Source organism: Scomber japonicus, chromosome 20 (assembly GCF_027409825.1).
Source record: "Scomber japonicus isolate fScoJap1 chromosome 20, fScoJap1.pri, whole genome shotgun sequence".
Classification (NCBI taxonomy): Eukaryota; Metazoa; Chordata; class Actinopteri; order Scombriformes; family Scombridae; genus Scomber; species Scomber japonicus.
The window spans coordinates 10,658,481-10,676,480 of record NC_070597.1 but is presented as its reverse complement, the minus strand read 5'-3'; the positions used below and the strand labels follow the sequence as shown (position 1 = coordinate 10,676,480).

Genomic DNA, 18,000 nt, shown 5'->3' with positions numbered 1-18,000 from the left:
AAAAATGTTGGCCCAGCAGAATCATTGACTAATTAGAATAACACAATGAATACCACATTCACACTGACATGACTGATATTGTTCCTCTGTCTTCAAACATTGTAGATTTAATAATAGAAATGATGATAAAATAGAAAGTTTCATAGATGATAAATGTTATCAGCAGCCACAGCCAAACATTCAAACATCCACATAATAAAATGCTTCTGTTAATGCATTCAGACTTTCACTCTGAACCTCGAGAATGGTCTTTTAATTGAGATGCTGACAATAAAATGTGGTCATTGCAATTTTTGTTAAGTGCTCAGTCATCCAACTTGTGTTTTCATTCTTCTAGCATGTGAGTCACTACAAAGATGCATATTCCTCACTTGGAACTGACATTGCTGAAGGGATAAATAAGGCTTAAGTCCAGTCACTGCAATGGAAACTAATACTCTAAAGCCTCCCTAAGCCTAACCAAAGTCTATAACTTTATCAGCATGTCTGAGTGAGAACCATGAAGTGTCGTAGGAGACCGATCAGAACGGGCTCCTTTTGGTTGTTCCTTGTTAGGCTGCAGGATTGTCAAGTTTTAAATGATCTATCTTGGGAACAGAAGCAGAATCCACAACACAATTTTCAGTGGCCCATGGGATTAAAAATGTAAGGCTACCTTATTTATTTATGAAAAGATAAATAAATTAACTGCAGAGAAGAGACAGGAGTTATGATACAGATCTTTGTGAGCACACTTTTGGAAATTGTCTTTTTATTCCATTAAAAGTGTGAGATACTCTGATTTGTGTAATTGGAAGAAAGTTGTGATATGTAGCACAGCAAACTAGCAAAGCTTTGTAAATGGCACTACACTCGCATGCTCAGTGACATCTGCCGTATAAGGAACTACTCTCTGGAGACTGAAAACGTGAACGCTATTATTAGTCTTTGGAGCCATTTCTAAACAAATGACTGTGCCCAAAACTCTTCGTGGCGAAGAAACATGTCGGCCAATGCAACTGTGAGGCTCATTCACATGTTTTTCATAGTTTTTGGATAACAATGGAGATCTACTGCACAGATGAGATGAATATGATATATCAGGCTTTGGGTGCACACACAACGCTAGAGATCTATTCATTGTTGGTTTTGCTCTGCACAAGATTGTTTGACAATAAGAAAAATATAGTAAATCACCAGCTATGTCCTTTAAGGGTTAGTTATTACTCTTCATCCTAAAGGGAAACATGAACATCTTTACCAGATTTCATGGCAAGTCATTCAATAATTTGACCAAAAACCTTGTGGTGGTACAAGAGGAAAAGTGAAGGGATTCCCAAAGTCATTGAACTTCATCTCCTGGGGACCATGGATGTCCTAACACGTTTTTTTATGTGATATTTTCGTCTAAATTAAAGAAGGGAAGCAACTGACTGACTGATTGACCGACATTGCCATCTCTAGAGCCATGCTGCTACAGTGGCTAAAAATTGAGCACAGACTAGGCTGCTTCACTGTTAACTATTCAAGCAGAACTTTGGGAAGAATAACAAAGTCTTACCACTGTGCTGTCACAGCTTTTGGCTTAGAAATAGGACAGGCATGGGTCTTGAGGTTTAAGAGCAAAGATGAGTCAATGCCAGAGATGAAGCAGAGCTGGCATGGAGTTAAAATGGACTCAGGGCCAAAGTGGAGTCATAGCCATATCAGAGCAGAGCCAGTGTTGGTGCCAATCTGGCTGAAGAGTCACGGAGGAGATGGAGCTGAGATTGAGCCAATGCCAGAGACATTTTTGAGCAAAGCTTGAGCTGATGCCCATTCTGGAGATGAGTAGGAGTTGATGTCAGAGAGGGAGTCTCGCTTTTACTGAGGAAGCAAGAGCTGATGACGAAGAAGACGATGAGTGGAGTCTGAGTTGCGTCAGAGTGGAACCAACCAGATAATTGCTGGAGAAGAGCCAGCATAAAGCTGCTGAAGTCGGTACTGAAGTCAGAGAGGGAATTGGAGTGGGGGAGGAGAACTGAGATGAAGAGGTGTCAGAGACTGGGGATTCTCGAAGGTTTTCTTTCATTTTCCATTTTATTCCTTTTCTGATCTTAACAATGTGTTGAATTTAAAAGCGGAGAACACTGTGAGGCTGACGAAGAAAAATTGTGCTGTCAATGAATATGTTGAGCTTGGCAGGTGAAGAGGACTGACTTGATGTGATGAAAGAGAATCTGTCACTTTGGCTGGAGACAGAACATTTTGCTCTGGACACTTGACAGGCTAGCTGGTGGTTGCCAAAGAAAAGAACATTTTCTTTCTTTTGCTGTAAATATTGTCATCTACAGTTCTTACGCTGACCTTAAACAGTGGGACTACTTTAGAGCTCAAAATCAAATCACTCATTAATCTAATTTACTCAAAGGTCGTAATGTTATCAAGATAATTTATACCGTCGCCTCTGAATCAAGCAATTCATTAGAGCAAATTTTGTAGATGGCCTGTAGAGGCATCCTGAATAGAGATTTTGTCCTTTTGTCTCCCTACATCAAATTATATTCTCTTGTTTCTCCCCCAATGTTGAATTAAAAAATGTTTTCCTTCTTCTCTCTAATTCATTCGAAGAGCATTCATTTCTGTTCTCTCTTTGTGATTATATTAATGTTATCCACTAAAGAAGTTACCAGAATATTAATTTCTGCAACATATTTCTTGTATTCTTTCTTACGTCCACAAGACGGTCCATATTTTGCATCCCATTGTGTCCCATTTCTTTCATTCACAGTAGGTAAATTTGTATCATTTAGCTGTAATTTTTCTAATTTTTTCCTTGTCTTAAAGCTTTTCTTTGATAGTAAGTTAACAATTTTTACTTCTAACTTTATTTCATTTCATAGTGAGGAATTCCCTTTCATCCTGAGATCCTGCTTTTAGTCTACTATACTGACCTGCTCTTCCATATACCTCAGCCTTGTGAGGAGCCTCCTTGAAATTGCATTGTGTTTAATCTACAGGGTTGAAACAGTACTCAAGGGCTCTGTATGCTCTGCACGTATAGTATAGTATAGTATAGTGTTGTGACACATAAATGATGGTTAGTTGTATGACTATCACATTGGTAGCTGTGATTTTATAGATACAAGACTTTACTTCAATTGTGTCAGGTCCCAGCTCTTGGACATAAATTGCAACATAAATTGACTTAGTGTACATGTGAGCCCCAACTCCATTTGATAAAATGGTCAAGCAAAGATGGGAAAATCAATATTATGTCTTGAGCTGTAACAATTTGTCTATTAGTTGTCAATTATTGAATTAATAGCCAACTATTTTGGTAATCAATTAGTTGTTTACAAAAAAAATCTGTTTCCAGCTTCCCAGCTGTGAATATTTCTTTGTTTATTTAGTCTACTATATAGTAGGCAAGGCAAGGCAAGGCAGTTTTATTTATATAGCGCATTTCATACACAATGGCAACTCAATGTGCTTTACATAAAACAGAAAAACATGTAATTTGAGAAACATTAAAACATACAATTAACCCCTCACCCCCCACACTAATAATAAAAACAAAGTACAGAAAAATAGAAAGAGAGAAATAAAATACTATAATAGAGCATTAAATATAAGATTGCAGCATAAAATAATAATTAGCTTTAAAATCATTTAGTACTGAGTATGTTTTGGTTATGGACTGTAAACTTGGACAAAAGTAGACATTCAAGGTTGTGCCCTTGGGCTTTGAGAAACAGTGACTTGAGATCACCATTTTCTGACATTTCATGGACCAAACAACTAGTTGATAAATCAATAAAATAATCAACAGATTCATTGATAATTAAGATATTGATTAGCTGCAGCCGTAATCATGCCATCAGTGCATTTCATTGTATTCTTTGTCCCGACTATGTTTGTGAGTAGAAAGTATATGGAAGAAAGCTGTCATGAAAGACCAGAAAATGATGCATCTAGTCAGCGTACTACTGACTAGATATATAGCACAAAGCACACCATGAACACAATGACATGGTTTTGATAAAGCACTAGAGGGAATGAAAGGAAATTGTAGCGCATAGAGTTATGTTCTTTTTAAATTAGTAATCAGCTACTATAATGATGAAAGATTGATGTATTTCCCCTGTCACTGATCTAGATACTGACTGTCATCCCTGTAGTTTGAAATGTGGATCATGTGTTCTCAACTCAGCTGATTGTAACATAATCTTACATCACCTACTTTTGAATGCCCTGAGAATATTAACACTTTAGGCAGCTTTCCAAGAAAAACCAATCACATTTTTGATATATTAGGAAGTACGTTTATCCACTTTCATGCCAAGAACTAGATGAAAAGATAATGTGTAATTAGTGGGTATTAGAGGTATTAGTCAGTAGATTTTTTTAAAACTCAGGACAGAGCTTCTCTCCCCTGGTTCGTCTTTATGGTAAGCTAACTGGTCCTGGTTGTCGTTTCATATTTAGTGTACAAAATGCAACAGTGCTTATGTTCTTATCTAACTGTTGCATATTTCCGAAATTGCTTTATTTCATTTAACATATTGGTCTATGTAAAGTAATCTTATTCCTGCATTTGTAAAGATGTTTTTCCAGTTTACTTAACTTCAGTCTTAATGCTTTGAAACCAGAAATTACAACTGAATGTTGATTAGTCCGAGCCAGTCTTCCTTTTTAGAAAGTCCTTTTATGACATGTTTTATGATGAGCAAATGCATCATTAAACCTGACACCAATATAATTTTTCACTCTAAATTATTTAGGCACATATTGACATTTGCATTATCTGTAAATTAAAATATATACATTTTACACCACAGCCAGTCACCACTTATCACCATATAAAGACTCTACCTCCGTTTCCTCCTGCACCATTTCCTCTTTTGTTTCATTTCTCTTGTGACAGCGTGTGTAATAAGTACTGAAGCTGAGCCACAAATGGAAAGGAACCAGTTTGTAGCTTGTGATGATGAGGTGGCCATGACTGTGTGATGGGTCACATCAGAAATTTAACCAGGCCACCACAGAAAGTAATTGTTTTCCAGGGATGGCAAGGGTTACACGTGAAAGCCAAATGAAGAAATGGGGAATGAGAATGGATACAAGGGAGGGAGGGTATGAGTAGGTATGCAACATAAAGAGCCATTCTCTCCTCCTCCTCCTCCTCTTCTGTCATTTGTATCACTCTGTCCCTCCTCCCTCTCTCCTCCCGTTCCTTGTCCTTATCAGATAAGCGAAGACGCCTTCATTCTAAAGGTGCTACTAGACATCTCCAGTAACTACGTGTGTGTTCATATGTGTGTGTGTGTGTGTGTTAGTGTGTGTTTTCATGACAGTTATGGGAGCTTGTCATCGTGCTCCTCTAGATCAATGGAGCACAGTTGCCTAGCAACCTGCTGATCGGGAGGAAGGAGGCGGGAGAGAAAGAGAGAGAGAGAGGCATAAGATTAGAAGAAGAGAGAGAGATGGAGAGTCTGGAGGGGGAAGGAAAGAGGGAAGAGAAGTGGGTGAGATCAACAGTAAAGAATGCTGTGGTTGGATGACAGGAAATAAGACCTAAGACAGTAGAGCTTAGCATGTCAAATCTGTCTTTGTGCGTATTGTAAGAGGAGGGTGAGAAGGTGTGAGGGAGTAGGAGGAATGTGGGGTGTGAATGTATAAATCGTGCATATGTGTGTAATTGTGTGCGAGGCTGTGCAACAGTAGTTTGGGACTGATGAGTTGATGTTGATACTATCGTGCTGAAATAGAACATCAAAGCGCTACCATGGTGACGCCAGCAGCACACTCTCTCTCATTTAGCTGCTGATTTAATTATCTTTATCTTAAAGGGGAACAAAGTGGTTAAATGCACTGCATTGGGAGGGAGCAGCGGTTGAGATAAACAGCAGGGAATGTGCGGGAGGAGGAGGAGGTGGGGGAAAAAATGGAGAGGGAACTTGGAGGGAGATGAATTTGGACAGGAGGAAATGAGGAGAGGGGAGATGGGCATAAAAAAGGAGAGGAAGGATGAGGCAAATGAAAGTGAGAGTGCAAGAGGGATGGATGGAAAGAGAGTCTGATGATCAGGTGTTGGTTGGCCTCTTGAGAGATGCAAACATATGCTCCAGATCGTCTCTGATATTTACACAGTCTCCCTCTCCCTGCCAGTGATGGAAGGAGGAAAGAGGAGGAAATGAAGGGGTGTGAAGGGAGGATGGGGTGTCATCATTATAAAGGAAAACGAGAGAGGGAGGGAAGAGACAGAGGAATAGCTGTACATCCCAGAGGTATACTCTGTGACTGAGTTAGAATAACATGTGGAGGCAGAGTGGCTGTTAAACTTTATGGAGGATTGAAAATGGACAATTAGCATCTCAACGATCTTACTGTCACCTGGAACATCCCCCACCACCACCTCAACCACCCGTTGTCATAGTAACCCTCCTCTCCCTGCTCACACTTCCTAATTCATGCTGCCCCGCTCCACTCTGGCCTGAGCTCATAGTACACATACCTGCACCCGCACACAAATGGGGAACTTCCTGTGTGAAATCATATAAATAATCAATATCGTGTTTACTTCAGGTCTGAGGAGAATTCTTAATGCCACAGCTTACAGTGATATTTTAGACAGTAGTGTGCTTCTAACTGTGTGGCAACCGTTTTGAGGGATGCCCTGTCTGGTTTCAACATATCAATACGCTCATGCATAAAGAAAGGACCATAAATAAATGTTTTTCCTGACCTCAACCCCATCCAACACCTTAAAGATGAGCTGGAACTTTGCAAGACAGTGCCTGTCCTCACTAATGCTCCTGTGGCTGAATGGGAGCGAATCCTTACAGCCAGGTCGCAAAATCTTGTGGGAAACCTTCACAGAAGAGTGCAGGCTGTTACAGCTGCATATTAATGCCAAAAACAGGGTTTTTTTTCTCCCGTAGCAGACGTTTTGAGTTGTCATAGCAGGAAAAGCACGGGTGACACTAATGACATTAGCAAAACAAAGCGTCCCAGTAAGCCGTGACAGTGTGACAGTGTGCCAGCATGCTCAATACCAGAACACTGAATTTGTCATTTACACCTGCTGTGACATGTCTTCATGTCTATCATACATGTTGCGTGCGTCTCCATACTTTTGGCCATATGGTGGTTGAAAGCCCATTGGGGTTTACTCATGATTTGTGTGTGTGTGAACTCTACTGTATATGTGGCCAAGTATGCAGGTGTATCCACTTTATTTAATCCGATCTTTGCTCTGTGAGGTATACGTAGCTTCAGGCAGTAGGGGCGATGGTGTGTTCCTCTTGCGTGCTGTGCAGCTATTATGACATTTTGGAGGCCAAAGGGTAAAAGTTCAAAGGTGAAAGGTGTGCTTATAAGGCTGATAATGAAGGCAGGCTCTGTACTGGGGACTGCTCTGAGCCTCTTATTGGTTGTGGAGAGAAGGATGTTGTACAAATTGCTCAACATAATCCACATTCACTATACACCCCCTACACAACCTTCAAGTCAGACAACAGAGTGCCTTCAGCTTTTCTGCAATAAGAACCGTTACAGGAGGTCATTCCTCACCTACCGCCCACCGCAATAGCCATCTACAATCACTCCCATTCCCCACTATGTCTAGAAGAGAGACTCCTCCAAGGCAATGCACACAGGACATTTTACATTTAATTTGCAATACACAATGGACAATTTACATTTCATTTGCACATTAATAGCAATATCTTCCCTTAAAGTTTTAAAATTCTATTTTTATTCTACTTATTTTATTTAGTATCAGAGCACAGCTACACTCCAAGTAGGCTGCACTGCTATCTATCTATCTATCTATCTATCTATCTGTCTATCTATCTATCTATCTATCTATCTATCCATCTATCTATCTATCTATTAGGTGATGATGTGTTCCTTGTTACTGGCTCTCCTGTTCATTATCCGCTCTGAAAGTCTGTTCCACTGTACAGAACTGCTGACCCCTGACCCCAAACTGTAGGGCATGGAGAGCCGCAGGCTGTGAGTGGCTACATTGCCATGACAACACACAGCAGCACACAGGTCAAGATTTATGGTCGTTCTGATGAGCACAGACGAAGATTTGCACATGCACACACACTCACATGAAGGTAAATCAGTGGTGTGAGGACTTTAATGACCTATGGATCTTGAGTTTTTTTCCCATTTGGCCACACATGTAAGCAAGCTCACCCTGACACACACACCTCCGCTCTCCTCATTCAGTCTCCTCACGCGCGCACACACACACACACACACACACACTCTCAGTCAGGCTTTGTTTGGTCCTTGTCGGTCACTCTCCATCTGCTGGTCAGATGATCAATACTAATGCCTGTTGAGAGTTCTAATGACACACAGATCCATACGCAGATGGACTACACGTTTGCTCGTGTGTTTTACTTGCGTGCGTGTGTTAGTGTGTATGTGTGCGCCTGTGCACGAGTGTGTGGGGGTGTCCGTGTGTGCATGTTTGTGCACATAATGTTGTTTGTGTTTAGAAATTGCAATCCTTTGATGAGGACAGGTCAGTGCTATTGTTATAAATGAGAGTAAGATTGCAGGGAGGTGACCTCTCCTACCTCACACACAGAGACACACACAAACACACACACACGTATACACATATGCACACGTGGCTGTTTGCACTATTGGCAAGTGGAATTAGTAAATGTATGAGCTACACAGAAACTCATTACAACACGATTAGAGACAAACCTCCCATTTAATCTCATTTAGAAAAGGGTGGTTGCCTGTCAAACACACTCACGCACACACACTAACTCACTTATGCGCATGCACAGAGATACACATATTTGTATCTACACAAAGACCACCCTCTCTGTAGGAATGACAGCAGGGGTGTCTTCTGACTCATAATATGATACCCGTCTAATCATATGCTCGTACCACACTTGTAAATACTGTGTTTAAAATGAAAAAGAAAGTCTTCCAAGTATGGTATAATGCTACTGATTATATCATATCACCTTTGAAAACCTGACATTTCTCTACATGAGGCACTTCAGCTCCTCCCTTCTTCACCCCCCCTCTGTGCTGTTTGTCACCATTCACAGCACAAACTAGGTAAATCTCACTGTCTCAGGCTCAGCTCCAAACACTGTAGCACAAACTGACATAAATGCAAGCACAAAAATATGGGCACACAAACACACACACACACGCACACACACTTACCCACTGGATGCTGACAGATGAGTTTTTATTTTTGGCTGTATATTCTCTCTGCTGGCAGTTCAGACACATATTACCCCCTGCACAAGCGCTCCTGCACACACGCACAAATATATAAAGAAAATAGCTATACACACCCAGACACACATATACAGTGACCTTCTCTCTGCTGAGTAGGCAAAGAGTCAGGGGTCACTGCCTGCTGTCAGGCTGTCAGAGAGAGGAAGGGAGAGGGGAAGTGAGAAGAGGCAGAGGAAGAACAAACATGGTTGGAGGAATGTACAGAATGGAGCTCCTCCGCTTCATCATTCAATAAAGACTAATGCAATCAGAGGCGGCCCATATCTGTCACGGTTAATGTTGGCTGATAGAGTCGCAGCAATTTAAAATGCTCATGGTATAATGCATTTTCCTGTGCCTCTTACAGACTGATGATGCATCACATCACGCCTTGATGGCTCTTGTAGAAACAGATAACCTGCTCTGCAGCATGCTGAATCGGGCCTCCATTATGCCTGACCATTTTGCTCGTTTTTATCTTAATCGGCTACAAAGAAGGTTCATTCTGAAATCCATTTGAAAAACAGCAGTTACCTGAAGTTCACCGCTCAATCTTTCAGAATTATTGCAGATAATTATGTCCGCGGTTACTCCAACAAAGGCCACAAAGGATATCAATCAGCGAGTTTTGCTGTAATTTAGCAATTACTTCTCCCAGAGTGGATTTTCTCCCCAAATGGGAATATACTGTATTTTAGAATATCTTTAAAAGAATCTCATCGTCATAATTATATACCATCAAGCCATTTTTGTTAAAAGAAAATGTTTTCATCAAGAGTAGTTTTGTTCATGATTGTAGTGCAGCAATTTAACACTTTCTTCTTTCAAGGTACTGACATTCATCTCTTGGAAATTCTTTGAGATAATATTTGTGTACTGGGAGATTCTTCACGTATTTGAAGAAAGGAACACATGTATTGATCAATAACAGACAGTAATTACTGGTTAAGATCCACATTTTCTAGTTTAGAATCTCTCACTGAGCAAAATGTGAAAGAATCAATCAATACTTACTGTTAGGGAATTTTCCATCATTAATATGCACTGGGTCAAACTAGGCGGTGCGGTCATCGCAAGGCCTCACCAAATGATAGGGTTTAGACACTGTCTCTGTGTGTCTGCTCCTTTTGGGGAAAACAGGAGCCATTTCTGATAGGGTTGCTATAGCAGCCGAGGTCAGATATGTGTTTGACTGTTTTCCCTGAATGGAGTCGAGGCAGCTGGAGTCAGAAGTTTGATATAGTGTTGGATGTAGGACAAAGGTCCTGAGTGTTGTCTAAGCAATGTTTTGTCTATAGACCAGTACACTAAATTCTGTATATCGTAGATGTGTTGGATCTGTCCATATTTGGGCATGGCTCAAACCATGGGCATTATCTGTGTGGTTTAAAGTCTATCCCCGGAGGGGAAAACTTCAGAATTGAAGGAAGCGTCAGTAGCATGTAATAATGTGTACTGATCATTCGCTCGTTTCTCCTTGGCCAAGCAAATAAACCTTTTCAATACAAGACATCCTGGACTCCTGTCTACTCTCTGCATTGATATATGGGCTGCATAATTAAAATCACTATCACTTACAATACCACATCGACATTAATTTTGTTAGAACAGATAATAATGTGAATTTTACATTCTGTTTGTGCACATTTGTCCTCTACACTGAAAAACATGTGTTTCTACCAGAAATTTCCGTGGTGCTTTTCATTGCACGGGGAAGTGATGGAAGAACGTTATTATTTGATAATGCCATTTGGTCCAAAAGGTCAGCTTGGCCTGGGGATGGGGGGAGAGAGAGGATGGGGAGGAGGGAAGAGAGGAGTACAGTTTGGAGGGGTATGAGGAGTGGTGGTGGTGGTCAGTCCAATGGGAAACCAGGTGCTGATGCTGAGATAGTTTCCATAGTAACTCCACCTCCTCCTCCCTGTCTCTGTCTCCCTTCTTCTGTTTCTAACACTCCCCTCACACATACGAATACACACAAGGCCGTGTGCAGAACTGCATGCACAGACCTCCCCTCTTCAACCCAGCGCTGCTCTTGGTGGTCAACCCAGTTTGCTTTAATATCTATTGAATCTGTTTCATGTTCCAGCTGTATGGTCATACAGATACACTCTAACTCAACCATTAAAGTTGCCTCTTTACTAGTTGGCTGCCTTGCTAGAGTAAATACGTACATAAGCAGATATCTCATAGCACCCAACAGCTGATACAGACTGGAGAATCCCCTGCAAACAGACACAGATAAAGATGACAACTCCTGTACAAAGATGAGAATAATGTATGTTTGTGCAGTTGAGCGCTGCACATCACTAAGTGATAAATACTGTTCCATTTATCTTTCCTGCAGAGTGCATCTTGAATCGACATCTCAGATCAGGTCAGGATCGTTCTTTTTTAAGGAGGCCTTAGTCTTTGGTTGCAAAACTACTCGACGTCACAGCACTCAATGAAGGTGAGTAGTAAAGCAAAGTAAAAGGAGTAAAGCAGCTGTGCTGGCTAGTCATAGAGAGAGAGAGACAGAGAGAGAGAAAGAGAGAGAAGCAGCAGCAGCTGCTGGCCCAGGGAGCCCAGGGAGAGCACCTCTGAGCTGGGCTCAGCACAGCTGGAGTACCTCCCTGGGACAGGCTGGAAAACAGCCCTGTGTGTGTGTGTGTGTGTGTGTGTGTGTGTGTGTGTGTGTGTGTGTGTTTGCTGCTGATCTTGCATGGGTTTGTGTGTACAGTATATTTGAAAAATGTGCACATGTAGCAATATAGCATCAATGCAAATAAACTACATAACCAAAAGTATGTGGACACTTGAACATAACACACATATCTGATTCTCCTACTAACTGAAGCAACATGCAGCTCACAGGAATCAAATGAAGGAGATATGCATGAATACCTGACCTTACATATAATATAAACCACACAGATCACAAACCTCAATCTGACTGTACACTATACAGTATACTGTATGGCTACCTGGCAGCAGGAATTTCCCCCCATTCAGCCACAAGAACATTAGTGATGTTCAGTGCTGATCATTGGTTGATGAGACCTGGGCCCGCAGTATGAGTTACAGTTCATCTCTCAGATGTTAGATGAGGGTGAGATCTGTTTGTCCACACCAAACTGAGGAATCATTTATTTATGGACCTGGACCTTGTACTTGGGGGGGATTGGCATGTAAAAACAGGAAGGTGTACCTTAAAGGATAGGTTCTCAGTTTTTCAAATCAAACAATCAGGTGCCCAAATGAACATTAAAAGGTTTTACTCTCTGAACTCAATCCTCTGGTGTATACTCGACATTAGAAGGTCCCCATTTAATGCACCTACAATGTAAGTGATGACTGATGAGGGACAAAATCCTCAAAAATGTATTGAAAATATCCTGAAGATAATATAAGGCTTCAGCTCTTTGAGTTAGTCAGATAAAATGGACATTATAACCAACGGAGGGAAATTGGCACTGGAAAGACAGCAACTTTGAAACACATTGACTTGATTTGACTAATTTGAACGGCTGAAGCTTCACATTAGCTTCAGATAAGCACAGAGCGAGGACTGTTGATTTTGTCCCTCACCACTTACATTGAAAGCCATCATGAAGGGATCTCTTAATTGGTCGTTTGTAAATAGCAGGGATGATTACAGCAAGGGAAAAACGTGTCAGTGTTCATTTGGGCATCTTACTGTAGTTTTAGGACAGACTTGAAAAATTGTAAACCAACCCTTTTAATCTGTTGCCACAAAGTTGGAAACACATACTGTTCTCTATAAGTGAGCGTAACCGTGTGGCATATGTGTACGTGGAGGAGAAACAGAGTGAGAAAGAGAGAGATATGTAAATTGAGGCGGCCTGTCGCTGTTTTCCTTTTCATTCTGTCCACCCTCCTTACCCCCTACAGTTCACTGAATCGCTGTCTTCCTGCGCTCGCTCCTGTGGCGCAAGAGAGGTAAAGGCCATCGTCTGTCACTCACGGATTTAATCATTCGGATCTACCGCGGTTCTCTCCGTATTTTCTGCCTCCGGTAATTGCGTTTCTGTTTCGTGCTGGCTGTTGAGCGCGCGCTGTCCAAGGTGCTGCAGCAGCGCGCGGCCCCGCCCATCCTCTCCCTCCATCGCTCTCCAACACACACACACAAACACACACACGCACGCACACACACTTGCTCTTGGTCTCTCTCACCACGTGACTTTCCCTCTGCCAGGTCTCGCGGAGAACCCATCCTCTCCCTCCATCGCTCTCCAACACACACGCGCACGCACGCACACACACACACTTGCTCTAGGTCTCTCTCACCACGTGACTTTCCCTCTGCCGAGTCTCGCGGAGAGCATCAGACTGCACCTTTTCCTATTCAAGAGAGTGGAGAGAGAGAGAGAGAGAGCGAGAGAGAGAGAGAGAGAGAGAGAGAGAGAGAGAGTCAGACAGAGACCGTGAGCGCGAGAGAGAGGGACGGAGAGCTATATAGAGAGAGAGGGAGAGAGAGAGCGCGAGGGGGAGACCAATACCACCTTGTAGCCTGGAGGCGAGCCCGTGATAATTTTGTCCCTGTCCGGTAGACCTACCACCAGGTGCGCGGCTGCTCTCTCCTCTCTCGCGGCTTTGAGACTCTCCTCAAATGGGAAGGGTAATCGATGAGGAGCGCGCGGCACTGTTGCCACGGACCCACAGGATGCAGGCGAGGTAGGTCGGTCGGTTTTTCTAGCCTATATGTATATATATTTATATATGCTGTAAGCTATGTGTCTCCATTGAGGAAAACCCGCTCTTGGCTTTGTCTTTTTTTATATTATTTACCGGGGCGAGGCTGCCACATCACCGGTTCAGGTAGTGATGTCAATTATAATTTAAGGGGGGAAAAAAGTAATTACCGTATTACCGGTGCAAGTACTGGGCGCAGGTGATGACTGAACCCCGTTGCGAGCAAGAGAAAAATAAAATATATAAAGAGGAGGTAGGCTATGGCCGCAAATCGAGAATCGATATTTCAACCGCATTCATTCACCCAGTCTATCAATAACTGTGATGTCCGAAACTATGAGTGTAGCCCGCTGTGTGTTTAATTGCACCCAATGTGTATGTGTGTGTGTGAGTGAGTGTGAATGTGTTCACTTGTTAAAAATGAGCTCGGGAAGCCGTTAATTCGATAAAGCGAGGCGGTTTGAGTCATCCGCCGCAGCGCCCGGTGCTGCTCCCGCTCTTTGTGATGTAGCTCACAGCATCCTTTTCGGTGCCGCGAGGTGGCCACCGTTTACCGTTATTGACCCCCCCTCACCCCCCATTACAAATAAAAAATGACACAAAAAGACAAACGCCATTGGTGGTAAAGGGTTTCGTTTAGCATGTACTTAAGTTTCAGAAGTGATTTAAAAATATGCTTTATGGCGTTAAGGCAGTTAGTTAAGGTATGCCACCTTATAAAAAAATCTCCTGCGGCATGATGGGAGCCCTATGGAGGAGCTGCTTTTTGTGTATGTCTATGTGTATGTGTGTGTGCGTGCCTATAGGCTCTAATCTTGAGTAGTTGTGTGAGCTGTGTGAAGTAAATGCTAGGATTTTATTGTGTGTGTTCAGTATTTGAATACAGACTTAATTTTAGGCCTTAAATGTGTAATGTGACAATGTAATGTTTGTGTGTGTGTGCATGTGCACAAAATGCACAAGAGAGTAATTTGAAAATAATACCAGGCTCTGCTTGTGTATGCTGTGTGTGTGTGTGTGTGTGTGTGTGTGTGTTTGCGCGTGCGCCAAGAGTTTGTGCGTGCATGTTTACGTGTGTGTGACCCTGGTTGATTGTGCCGTCTCTGTTCTCTCTGTAGGTCGCTGGAGAGAGTGATGACGCGGCAGTGAGAGACACACATACCTCATTCGCGCGCACACATATACATGCGCACACATACACACACATATTTGCCCACACACACTTTAAGTCTTGCCCTACTAAGACAGGGAGGAGGGGGAGAAAATTCTGCTATGACGGTGTCATTTCTCTCCATTACCAGTGTGTGAGCCACACACACACACACACACTCTCCGTGGGGAGTTGCCTGCATGGGGGAGAAGGCCCTATCTAGGCCACAAAGATGGAGTTCACATCCTATTCGTCACGTATCTAACACTCACACAGATGTACACACAAACACACACACCTGGAATCTCATATGACAGAAGTGAAGAATGAAAGACTGAATGGAAAAGACATTAGAACATCTCAGAGAAGACACAAACACCAGGCCAAGGCAGAAGAAGATGCCCCAAGTGTGCTGAAAGGATGGAGGGAGCTTCTGTTTGACCCCCTTCCCCACTGGAGCTGTATATCAAAGGAGCCTTCCCTTGTTAAGAGGACGATCAAGAAAACAGGGTGCACCTGAAAGTGTTCTTCGAAGTGCCCTACAGTTGTCACAATGAGCTGTAGGCTAGCGGGAACAAGCCTGCTCTAGCCTCTATCTCCTGTGTGTGTGAGTGTGAGCGCGAGTGTGTGTATGAGTGTGATGGCAGTGTGTGTTTGGGTGGCGGCCCCCCTGCTCTTCCTGGGGCTGTGCCTGTGCAGCGTGGGGGGCCAGGCCCAAGGGGAGGTCCTGGAGTTTGGAGGTGTTTCCAGTCAGTGGGGGCGTTTTCCGGTGTGGAACGCCTGCTGCGAGAGTGTGCTGAGCTTCAGCCTGCGGACTCACAGCCAGGAGGGCCTGCTGCTCTACCTGGATGATGAGGGCTTCTGCGATTTCCTGGAGCTGCTGCTCCTCCACGGCCACCTCCGCCTGCGCTTCTCTATCTTCTGTGCTGAGCCGGCCGAGCTGCAGTCAGGCGTGGCGGTTAGTGACGGGCACTGGCATGCAGTGCGTGTCAAGCGGGACTGGAGGAACACCACTTTGGAGGTGGACGGGCGACAAGAGGGATGGGCACAGGTGAAGAGCAAGAGAAGAGACATGACAATATTCAGCCACACCTTTATGGGCGGGGTGACGCCAGAGCTCCACTCCTCGCCCCTGCGTCTCACCTCTCCGTCGGTGCGGGAACACCCTGCCTTCCGTGGCTGGATCACGGCGGTGAGCATCAATGGCTCACTAGTGACACTGGACAGCTCAGAGGGTGTCACAGTAACACCTGGATGTGGGCCGGACCACCAGTGCCAAAATGGAGGGGTGTGCAGCGTGGTCAACGACCAGGCCGTCTGCGACTGCTCTGACACGGGTTTCCAAGGCAACGACTGCAGCGAAGGTAAGGCCTAGAACCATGCTGACCCATCATATACATCCCATTCCTTACATGCACACACTTTAATAAACACACACACACACACACACACACACACACACACAGCTACTTTTCTGGATATATATTTCCACATTTATACGTCTGATTTCAAACACCAGGTCCCTCAGTGTAGACATGTATTTTTCATTCACACCTTCACTGCTGTGTTCAGTAGGTGTGTATGGACCAGCAGCCTTCACAAACAGTGCAAGACATGCATACTGATTATGTTTGATATTGATTTCTTATGGCTGCCAATGACTCACAGTTTAGTATGTACCTCCACAAGTCAGAGCTAAGCCCCCTCCCAAGAAGTACAGCTAGTGTAGTGGAGATGGAGCTGAGAGCTTGAGCTTGAGCTTGAACAGCTGTTCTGAGCTGCATTCAGACCGTGAAGCTGGAGAGTCTTGAGATTTGAGACAAATTCCTGAAAGAGAGAAAAGCCTTACCTGGCTGACTGCGTGAAAGCCTTGATGGGCTCAACTGATGTGTTTGGCAAAACACAATAACCATATAGATCCATTATGGATTTGGTTGCTGGCTCGTGTTGAGAGACTTTAATTGGAACTAGGCTAAGAGGCTGGAAATCAGTGGTTGTTACATGCCTGACACCTGGCTGCCTGTGTTAATGGATTTGCATTGATTGGAGATGGCCTTCACAGGTAACATACATAGGGAGCTGAAATGAAGTGTGTACAATCTTTTGCCTGCCATTAATTTGAATAGCTCACAGCATGTTAAAATGCTCAGTTTGTGTATGTGTGTGTGTGTAAAGTGTTTTGTGTCTTATGAATTATGAAAGAGGCAGTAGTGTCCTGTTAGTAGTACTTTATAAATATGAACTGTAACAATAAACAGCCTTACATAAAATATATAACTTGTATATGCTTTATAAGAAGAGGCAAAATAAATGATTTAATACCTCAACCCTACAGAAAACCCTCCCGTTAATGTTGTCAAATAAGCCTTTGGTCAATGTAAGTGCCAATATACAGGGCACAGTAATGATGGCCATTACAAAAAAGAAACAGCTGCTTAATGAACTCCGCTACCTTGTTATGGCCAATACTGCAAATGCTTTCATTTCCCCCTGCTTAGTTGTGTGTGTCGTCAGATTTGTTTCAGTTCATTCACAGAGCAAATCTGCATTCTTAATCAATAGCACTTTTAACTACTGTATTTCTTTTTTTTGGTTTTTCCTTTTCGACGTCAGCATTGCCTCTGTGATTGATTTTATTTAATGACGCAAATGCATCTGCCAAAAACGGCAGAATGGCCTTGCTGTGTGGCCACCATTCGTCACTGGCCTGACCCTTACATTCGACCCAGTACCGCTGTCAGCATCACACATCCCTTTAGCCATCCACCATATAGCATTTAGTGGACAGTGAGATGGCCTAGGTTACCATGGAGACAGAACTAATTGGGAGACCTCATGCCAGGAGTGTTTCTCTGTCCTCGCTCTTGCTGCTCTCCAATCTTTTGCTCTAGCCCCCCCCCCCCCCCCCCCCCCTCGCCTTCCCC

General features: G+C 43.2%; 2 protein-coding genes across 4 annotated transcripts in view; both read left to right on the top strand.

Moving 5' to 3' along the window:
• The window catches only part of ptprea (protein tyrosine phosphatase receptor type Ea), a 424,624-nt gene that overhangs the window by 158,791 nt on the left and 247,833 nt on the right, over window positions 1-18,000 (top strand). The gene's annotated exons all lie outside the window — the stretch shown is intronic.
• LOC128380911 (neurexin-1a-like) overlaps window positions 15,708-18,000 on the top strand; it is a 60,703-nt gene continuing 58,410 nt past the window's right edge. For 2 of the 3 annotated variants that reach the window (XM_053340792.1, XM_053340794.1), the window contains exon 1: window positions 15,708-16,440. In XM_053340792.1, the coding sequence (XP_053196767.1) occupies window positions 15,708-16,440 (733 nt within the window). The remainder of the gene's footprint in view (window positions 16,441-18,000) is intronic. The other variant, XM_053340791.1, reaches the window with a different exon arrangement.